The following is a 10,686-nucleotide window of genomic DNA, read 5'->3' as shown; positions in this document are numbered from 1 at the left end:
TGTGCATAAGCAAAGTATTTTGCCCACTGGGAAAAATTAGAGCACATCTCCCAAGCTGCCCTTGCATACATCCCCCCTAGGCTCTGACTGCCTGCTGGCCCAATCACGAGAGAAACCATATAGAGATGATTGGTGTAAAAGTTGCTAAATTTACAGGGAGCAAGCAGAAGGTGCTGGAGGTCAGCATTTCCCCTCTGATGTCAATAGGACTTACTGTTCAAACAAATTCCATCACATTTGACAACAGTTCAGTAAACAGGTTCCTTCTTTTGCAGAGTAATCCTTGGTCGATGGGTTCCTCAACCCAAACGAGACGATTCGATGGGAGTGACAGGCACAAGCAATGCTAGCATCACAGAGGGAGGGGGCAGGATTCTTGAGGTCAAACGGTTTATCACCAGCATCTGAACTCCACGCGCTGATCACCGACTCCAACTTGCTCCCTGCATTTTCTCCTCTTAAATGATGTACACAACTTTTAATTTTCTACAGAAGGTTTGGTCCATTTTGGGTCCCTTTTTGCGTGTCAGTGGTGCTGTCGGTGCTCCTGATGTGCAAGGACACGGATACAGGAGGATGGTCACACGGTTTATTACAAAATATTCTCCAGTTGATTACCACAAAATTTGTCACTTAGTGTACAAATCGCAATTCAATAAAATGCTTGCAAATAAATTGTTTACCAATCTAACAATTACTCAGCTACATTTTGATACTGTATTTCCTTCCAGAATTCCAGCCCTACCACCTTCCTCTTACAACATCACTGCGTCACACACAATTCCCCAACAGAGATGTGTCTTGGCCCAAGCTTCCTCCATATCCAGGTACGAGTGTACGTGTCTGCAGTCACATCTCTCTCCTCCACTGGAGAGGTGTTTGATAGCCAGTTGCCGTGACCATTCACAGACTGGAGAACTGTGGAGGCCGATCTGTGTCCTTCCACTGCATATTGCGATGCGTTAGAATCTTAAATTAAAAATACCTTTTATGGAGTTTTTTTTTTTTGAGGACTTTTTAAACTGCAATGGGGAAAGAGTTGCTCTAGTTGCCAAGGGTAGTGAAATCATAAATATGCTGAGCAGCAATCAGAGCCAATTGCACCCCCCTCCCCAATATTATTTGGGTAAGAAATGCAGTGGCACATCACAGCTGTGATATGAAGCTAGAGAAAACATTGCCCAGCAATCCCACTGCAAAACGCATCGTAACAATCCTGCTGCTTAGAGTCTCCTCCAAAAAACAGTTAAGATGCTTGGAAACAACCCTTCATACCTGCAAATCTCTCCATGAGTTCGCTAGGAAGGTTGCAAGTGGGATCCAGAAGGAAGAGAGATTTTAGAGAATAGTCATCCGGGGCAACTCACATATACCCAGTCAGCTGTGGAGTAGGGCTGGAAGAGTCCTGGGGGCAGGGAATAAAGTCACCTACCTCCTCTCTAAGCTCAGGTTGTTACATATACAGATAGCATTCAAATTCTGGAACCACAATCCAACAGACAACAAAACAGGTCTTCTAGCGTAATCAATTAGCTGTATCGATAGTTAGAGACAAACAATGGGTGCATCAAAGATAATGTTCAGCGTTGATGTACATATTATCTGTACATAATATTCAAATTGTACAAGTCCAATTAGCAAATCAGCATCAGATTATTGACCAAACTGCAGGACCTTGGCATCATTTCTCCAATAAAGCCGTCATCTCTGGGACTGCCTGCAGAGGGAAACAACAAGTATAGTCAGGACTGAACCCATCGTTTATTAGACAGATTCTACTGGAACCCATTCAATGCATTTTTTAAGTGTTTTTTTTTAATGTGCACCAGTCAATTTTAATTCCTTACGCTACAATTTTTGTTCAAACTTTTACTCTCTTTAAAAAACGAAAATCAGACCGTACACAATAACTTAACTACAGTACAGATAGTGGGAAAAAAAGAACCAGGAAGGGAGATAAGGAAAAATTATTTTACGGAGCAAGTTATGACCTGGAATGCACTGCCTGGAGGAAGCAGATTCAACAGTAACTTTCAAAAGGGAATTGGATATAAACTGGAAAAGGAAAACATTTGCAGGGCTATGGGAAAAGAGCAGGGGAAGTGGGACTAATTAGATAGCTCTTTCAGAGAGCCGGCATAGGAACGATGGGCCGAAAGGCCTCCTTCCGTGTTGTATAATTCTATGATTCTATCCTGATTCAGATATTAGACAGTTCTGTGAAGAATTAATTGGGCTTGTGCTTCATATCTGGCTGTATGAATACATAGGTCCCCCGAAAAGCCAGTGCTGATGATAGAGTTTATCATCTGTAAGTGTAATGTTGTAGTACTCAGATCAAATTTTCCAGAGTTCGTGACAAAAGGTATACATTACTTCAGCCGGGCTGTGTTATAAAAACTTGGAACCAAAGCACATGAAACAGCAAAAATAAAGAAATTTTAAATGTTTGAAAGTTACTTTCATCATTGCCACTGCTGTGCCAGCCCCACATGCCATTTTAACTTAAGTTTCCATAATCATGTAACTTGTGCAATAAAATATGCCCAGAAAAGCCCTAGGTATGCTCCTATTGCTACACAGAAGAAAGGAAAAATGCACTCCACTCTGGGACTGGAGATCATAATTTTGTACATGAGTACAAGATGATGCCTGTGACCTAAAACTTCTATAAAAAAAAGGGGGGGCGGGGAACTCGGGAGGCTTAAAGAAACAACAGAGTACCTGATGCAGGATTTAGAAACCAAGAGCACAGCAAAAAAAATTCAAACTCTGACTGATGGGATGAAAGTCTCCTCTTTCTCTTGGCTGTAAGGCTCCAGTGTGAAATGAGCTTGGACAGTCTCAATCCAATTCACAGTGAGCAGGGGCCAACAATGTAGAACTATTATAGAAACAGAAAATGCTGGCAACACTGAGCAGGTCAGACAGCATCTGCGGAGAGAGAAACAGAGTTAACGTTTCAGGTCAATGACTTTTCATCAGAACACTGACCTGAAACGTTAACTCTGTTTCTCTCTCCGCTCATGCGGCCTGACCTGCTGAGAGTTTCCAGCATATTCTCTTTTTATTTCAGATTTCCAGCAGCCGCAGTACTTTGTTCTTTTATTTAAAAGTAAAACTATTGCTAATTTACACTAAAGTGACACCTTCACTCACGGGAGACCACAGTGCAGCTCGTCTAGAAACTGAAAAATGTCACACTAGCACTGTAGCTGGCACTCTTCAGAGACAGAGTCCGATGAAGCTTAATGTGCATCTAACTATGCTATCTCAGACCTGGGAGTGCATAATGAGAAAATGTTCCATTTCCCAGCAGTAACAATCACCACTTTGAACACAAAATTGATTTATTCTTTTTTTTTATAAAAAAGAATTTTAGTGGAAAGAGCATTCATGTAGTGAAAGCATCGCCTTCCCCACATAGGTATGGTTCCCCTTTAAAGAGATGATGGCTCACACTGGGAGCATGTTCCATTGATTTATGTACGATCCAATTGATTCAATAATTGCTCACTGATCACTTAACCCTGTGTTGCGGTCATAATGGCAGCAAACGGCTTAATTCAGGGTCCAGTTTAATTTTAATAAAAACTCTAAAAATTGATTATTAAAGACAGACGGTTATTTAATGAAAAGGGCAGGTTTGACTATAAAAGACATAAGAACATAAGAAATAGAAGCAGGAGTAGGCCATACGGCCCCTCGAGCCTGCTCCGCCATTCAATAAGATCATGGCTGATCTTCGACCTCAACTCCACTTTCCCGCCTGATCCCTATATCCCTTGATTCCCCTAGAGTCCAAAAATCTATCAATCTCAGTCTTGAACATATTCAACGACTCAGCATCCACAGCCCTCTGGGGTAGAGAATTCCAAAGATTCACAACCCCCGGAGTGAAGAAATTCCTCCTCATCTCAGTCTTAAATGGCCGACCCTTTATACTGAGACTATGCCCCCTAGTTCTAGACTCTCCAGCCAGGAGAAACAACCTCTCATTATGTACCCTGTCAAGATCCCTCAGAATCTTATGTTTCAATGAGATCACCTCTCATTCTTCTAAACTCCAGAAAGTATAGGCCCATTCTACACAATCTCTCCTCATAAGACAACCCTCTCATCCCAGGAATTAATCTAGAGAACCTTTGTTGCATCGTCTCCAAGGCAAGTATATCCTTCCTTAGATAAGGAGACCAAAATTGTACACAGTACTCCAGGTGTAGTCTCACCAAAGTAGTGTACAATTGTAGCAAGACTTCCTTTCTCTTGTACTCCAACCCCCTTGCAATAAAGGCCATTTGCCTTCCTAATTGCTAGCTGTACCTGCATGTTAACTTTTTGTGCTTCTCATACGAGGACACCCAAATCTCTCAACACCAACATTTAATAGTTGCTCACCATTTTAAAAATATTCTGTTTTTCTATTCGTCCTACCAACGTGAATAACCTCACATTTCCCCACATTATACTCCATCTGCCACATTCTTGCCCAATCACTTAACCTGTCTATATCGCTTTGCAGACTCTTTGTGTTCTCCTCACAGCTTACTTTCCTACCTAGCTTTGTATCATCAGCAAACTTGGATACATTAAACTCGGTCCCTTCATCTAAGTCATTAATATAGATTGTAAATAGCTGAGGCCCAAGCACTGATCCTTGCGGCACCTCACTATTTACAGCCTGCCAGCCTGAAAATGACCCCTTTATCCCTACTGTCTGCTTTCTGTCCTTTAACCAATCCTCTATCCATGCTAATACGTTACTCCCAACCCTATGAGCCCTTATCTTGCGTAACAACCTTTTATGTGGCACCTTATTGAATGCCTTTTAAAAATCCAAATATACTACATCCACTGGTTCCCTTTTGTCTATCCTGCTAGTTTCAGCCTTAAAAACCTCTAATAAATTTGTCAAATACGATTTCCCTTTCATAAAACCACACTGAATCTGCCTAATCATATTATTGGCAAAGGCACCACCTTTTAAAAAAAAATTAATTCTTGGGATATGGGCATTGTTGGCATTTATTGCCCATCCCTTAATTGCCCTTGAGAAGGTGGTGGTGGGCCTTCTTCTTGAACCGCTGCAGTCCGTGTGGTGAAGGTGCTCCCACGGTGCTGATAGGTCGGGAGCTCCAAGATTTTGACCCAGCGACGATGAAGGAACAGCGATGTATATCTAACTGATCCACGTGGACCAGAAGTTTTCAGGTTTAATTCCAAGTTTGTGCTGAGTTATCTGATCTCAGTCAGGGCAACAGTGGAGCCACCACACTGACACTATTGGCTTCAGGACTGAGAGAGGGGAAAATCAGTCGCGGTTTCCACTCCTGACTGCTAGCCACTGAGCCCTGCTGAAAAGTGCACACATGTGGATATCGGGTGAGAACAGGATTGGATTTAGATGGGATGCCAACACTCCGTCACAGGAGCAGGGCCATGCCGGAGGGAGAGAAAGGAAGAAAAAACTCAATGCACAAGTGCGCATGTAAACATAGGGTATAAATACCATTCAATTTGTCTCCAAAACTTGCAGTTTCATCTGTTAAACTGACTCTTAAGCAGAAGGCAGACAGTGGACTGATCGTAGATAAGTGAGACACAGCTAAGATCTGAAGTCACGTGACTATGATTACCCATTGTTTATTACAGGGAATTTACTAAAACACTGCTGCCGCCAGTTATGCTTCGGAGAGTTGGTCAATAATTAATGAGCAAAAAAAAGCCAAATGAAAAATAAACCTCAAGCCGTTTCAGGCACAGTAAACAAAGGCCGCATTTATCGAGACGTCATCTACCAGGAATCTGGCAGTCAGTCCAGCTCCCGCCACAGTTATCACTGTTAACTACTGCCGCGTGCTCATCGCAGGTATTTGAAAAAGAAAAAAAAATAAGAATCAGCTAGGCATGTAAATGTTTGTTTAGAAGGTAAAGTAAAACCAGCCTGAAAACTAAATCCAGTCACTTGTGTTAAATATCAGTTACCGCTCCTGATGAAAGGCCCTCTGGTCGTCGCTGTGCTCGAGGATCCCTGCTGAACTCGCCAATGATGAATGCAGCCTCTCAATTATTCAAGAGATCTGCATTTCCATTAGCTGGAAATAATGCCGTCGTACAAAATTTATTAGGGAAATTGTCTACATGTTGTTTCTACCTCCCGTCACTTTGTCCCTGGATTATTAAAAGCCGCATGTTTACTGCCCAGCCAGCAGGCATTAGTTAGAGCAAACTATTAAACTTTGGCAGGCGTTCTTCCAACTTGCCTTTTGGGGATGCTACTGCCCTGTGGCATCTCGCACACAGACACAGAACCCTGTGCATAACAAGAGTGGCAAACAAGAGCAACTTCCCCAAGGGAAACTGTACACGGCTACCTCAATGGCTCAGACGGCTAAGGCAGAGAGTCACTGAGCCATGAAGTTTCTAGGTTCGGTCCCTGGGCTCTTCAGAGCTAGCTCATCTCAACTGTGCAGCGCTAGAGGTGCTACAGGTACCTGGAGTTAGGGAGGAAAAGGAGGGAAAAGAAACAGCTAGATTCTTGGTTATCCAATGAACCCTATTGAAAATGATGCGCATTTGGTTGGGATAAAGAATCAGTTAGCCTGAGTGGTATCATTTTTACTGAGTCTGTCATTTCCTAGTTTATTTAATGTTACGACACCTTACACTTCAATTCTATTCAGGAAAATATGGTTGGCAAATTTTTAATTATATATAACATCATAGGTGAAGTTGTAAAATTTCATTAACTCGACACAAAGGCAAATGAAACCTTTTTTTTTCTTTTCATCATTAATCAAGTGCAAGAGCTCCAAGACATCATACAACGATCATTATGACAATATGCATTACTGCTAAATAACTTACTGGAGAATTAAGCCCCCCTAAATACACATTAAAGACATGAATGCACAGAATATTAGAGCTGCACAAACACACATTTATATACTTGGATAAATACTTGAAAAGGAAAAATTTACAGGGCTATGGGGAAAAAACAGGGGAATGGGGCTAATTGGATAGCTCTTTCAAAGAGCCGGCACAATGGGCTGAAGGGCCTCCATCTGCGTTGTATGATTCTATGATTTAGGCGCAACGTAAGGACGTTCCACTTACTTTTGTTGTTTTTATTCCGTGCAGTGCTACTTTTATGTAAATTGCTTCTCCTGCTTATCCAAAAACAGTTTTTTTTAATAAGATAACCAAAAGGGGGAAACATGTTAACAGAATTACACTGAACAGGTATTTACACCAAAGGGACACTTTTACTTTTTACGCATCATAAAGATACAAAGTAACTTGGCATATTAAGGACACTAATTTGAAATATTAAGGACAGCGAAAATAGAGGAATAGTCCCAGTTTCTTGTGGAAAGAGAATTTCACCCCCAGTAAATCCTTGACACTACATCTATCAGGTTTGCTATTATCTTTCAAACATTCACAATAAATTGGACTCACTTTGAAGAGATCTGCCACCAAGCCGTAGTCCGCTACCTGAAAGATGGGAGCCTCGGGATCTTTGTTAATGGCCACAATTGTCTGCAAGGAAAGCAGCACACCCATTAACGATTTTCCAATCTATCAACAATAAAGCTCGTTCATTCAAAAATATAACTTGTATAAGCGAAGAAAATTTGCATCACTAAAATCAGCCGTTTTAAACAATGCCTCCAATCTCTCAGGGATCCCTCTCCTGTATCTGAAACCAAACATCCTCCAAAGAGGTCGCCATACAAGTTAGTAAATATAAACAAGCTATTCTTCAGAATTCCACGGGCTTGTGCTACTGGTTTTAATGCTCCACTGCCAAAAGTTACATGACTCATCTCCTGAAGCAAGCAACTCGGTCTATCTAGCTGCAGAACAGATGCCAACATTTCTCGGAAGTCGACCAATATCCACATAGTTCATTTGCAGCTGGCGCCTCTAGATTGGGAACGAGGAACTTGAGCACATAATCCAGGCTGACATACCCAGTGCAGTACCGAGGGAGTGCTGCGTTGTCTGAGATGCCGTCTTTTGGATGAGACGTTAGGGCAGAAGGGGCCTCGGAATTTCAGGTGGATGTAAAATATCCCATTGCAATATTTCAAACAGCAGGGGAGTGCTTCCTGGTGTCCTGGCCAATATTTATCCTTCAATCAACACCACTAAAACAGATAACCTGGTCATTTATCTCACTGTTGTTTGTGGGACCTTGCTGTGTGTAAATTGGTTGCTGCGTTTCCTACATTACAACAGTGATTACACTTCAAAAGTACTTCATTGGCTGTAAAGCGCTTTGGGACAGCCTGAGGGTATGAAAGGCGCTATATAAATGCAAGTCCAATGATATTTCCGGGAAGCAAGCACCTAGGGTTTTAAATAGTTTCAAAGCAAATTATAGCAAAAACAAAATCAACCCACAAAGAAATGTTCCTTAGATTTCATTAAAAAGTACCTTACACAAAAAAATATAAATTATAGATTGCAAGGATAAAAGCTTTTCCGGCTGCTTTTAGAACATCTTAGTGCACAAGATTGAGATGTAGCTAATGCACATGGTAGTAAAACTTACTCCAGAGGTAGTCACCATGGTTTCCAGAACTAAAATATACTGGTTGACCTTCTGTGACATTGTACACAGGGATTTAAGACCAAGTGTAGTCTTCAGATGAAGTGGAATTAGAGGGGGTGGAGAATAATTGGACCAGAGTGGGCAGATGTACTTCATTCCTCATTTCCATTATAAATTTTTATGTCCACATTTATATGAAAACTGCCAATGTAAACTTGTCACACTGTTAATTATACCCTCCTGCCGGTGGTGGCGCTACAACACCTCCACTGGCAGGGGGATGTAATTACAATGTGACAAGTCTACCCGGGCAGTACCATTATAAATGTCAACGTAGGAATTTATAACGGGGATAAAGTTTACAGGAAACCCACACAGAAGAAAGAATTTTAACACATGATGGATGAACATTTTAGTCGATAGAACATTTTCATACAGGTTTACGGTGGATAAAATGGTAAACAGCTCAAAAGAATGTGGAAGTGAAGAATAAATTAGGTCATGACTACAACTGGCAATGGGAAATGTTTCAACAGAACTAGAAAGGCAATTGAAATTACTGTGCCACACTCCAAACTGCAATAACCAAAACAGCTTTTTCCATTTGGAAAATTGGCTCCTGTTCTCCTGAATTTTAGAACAACATTTTAGCACTTAACTTGCAGGCTGGAATATTTTGTAGTACAGCTACAGCTGGTCATTGCTTGGAAAGCATCCTTCCAGGACAACTTATGAAATAGTTTTATAAAATTATAATAGATTTGAACTGATAGTAGTTGCGGATTAACCTCAGTAAATAACAAAATGACAACTTCAAAACTTGCTGTTTGAAACATTCTTGCCTTTAACTACCTAACACTTTTTTTTTTGGACTTTCCCCACACGACCAGAATTCAAGCCCAGCACACTATCGCCCGAGTGACTGGCTGCCTCAGCCACTGACTGCCAAGTCTCTGTCAACACTTGCCTCTAGGAGGTATGCAAGGGCAGTTCCAACGTGAGCTTCACTCCGTCCCTGCAACATTCAAGGTAGCTGGGCACCATCAAGGTTGGGAATTCAACGTGTGGGGAAAAACACATGAAAAAGTAAGAACTTGGTTTTATGTTGCGCCTTTCACATCCTCAGGACATCCCCAAGTGCTTTGCAGCCCATGAAGTGCTTCTGAAGTGTAGTCACTGTTGTAAAAAAACGTGGCAGCCAATTTGCACACATGGAAAGGATACATTTCCAACCCCCTCTCCCCCAATGGATAATAGAAAATAGTGGATAATTGACAGCCCCAAATGTGTTCTGTTGCTGCATTAGCCTAGGCTCAGGAACAAAGGTAATAATAAAACAAATAAAAGGAATATTATGTAGTTTGTCACCAGGAGAGATGAAATACAATACAAAAGAAACATTAGTGGCCTGTGCAATGAGGTGATGTCTCGTGCAAGGTTTGTAACGCCAAGATTCCGGCTTATAATTGGGAAGGCGACTTATTGGGAGGTTCCACTGTATCTGGACAAATAATGACCACATCCAGCTAACTGGTATTATGGGAACATTTTCATTTTTGGGGCTGCATGTTATATGCCAGAGCAAATTTCAAATACACACCCAAAAGTGAGAAGCTGGCCTTTAGAAGGGCACATCATTAGAACTCTCTCCTTTGGGACCGATAAAGTACAGGCACATTTTGTGTACTGTCAACTTTCCTTTTTGTCTTAATGCAGAGCTACTTACAAATGGCTATAGACACATCAGTTACAACACAGGTTATGAAACTAATGGCACTGACTAAGGTTTTAAATACGAGTTTTCTTCAAACTGAAGCCATTATTTTACTACCATTTATACAGCACGATTAATAAAAGAAAACAGGTTTAAAATTAAATGGAAGGGGATCAATTCCTTTGCCTATTTGCTAACAAAATGAAATGAAAATGCCATTTTCACCAGCAATTATTTACAGTAGTACAGCTTTCTAATACGTAATGGGGCAGAGCTTCTATGTTCAGGTTATTTATTCTGTGGGACACCCAATCTTAAGAATAACTACTCTAAGAGACAATGGAACCAGTCAAAAACACATATATCATCTGGGAGATATCATGGGAACCAGGTGGTTTGACTTAAGAATGCC

General features: G+C 41.2%; 1 protein-coding gene across 1 annotated transcript in view; it reads right to left on the bottom strand.

Annotated features, from left to right (window-relative positions):
* Window positions 1–575: 575 nt before the first annotated feature.
* etfa (electron transfer flavoprotein subunit alpha) overlaps window positions 576–10,686 on the bottom strand; it is a 48,931-nt gene continuing 38,820 nt past the window's right edge. The window contains exons 11-12 of the mRNA XM_067973528.1: window positions 7,462–7,542; window positions 576–1,717 (exon numbers count right to left, since the gene is read on the bottom strand). Coding sequence (XP_067829629.1) covers window positions 1,682–1,717; window positions 7,462–7,542 — 117 coding nt within the window. The 3' untranslated portion in view covers window positions 576–1,681. The remainder of the gene's footprint in view (window positions 1,718–7,461; window positions 7,543–10,686) is intronic.

Source organism: Heptranchias perlo, chromosome 38 (assembly GCF_035084215.1).
Source record: "Heptranchias perlo isolate sHepPer1 chromosome 38, sHepPer1.hap1, whole genome shotgun sequence".
Taxonomy (NCBI): Eukaryota; Metazoa; Chordata; class Chondrichthyes; order Hexanchiformes; family Hexanchidae; genus Heptranchias; species Heptranchias perlo.
This window is presented reverse-complemented; position numbering and strand designations above follow the sequence as displayed.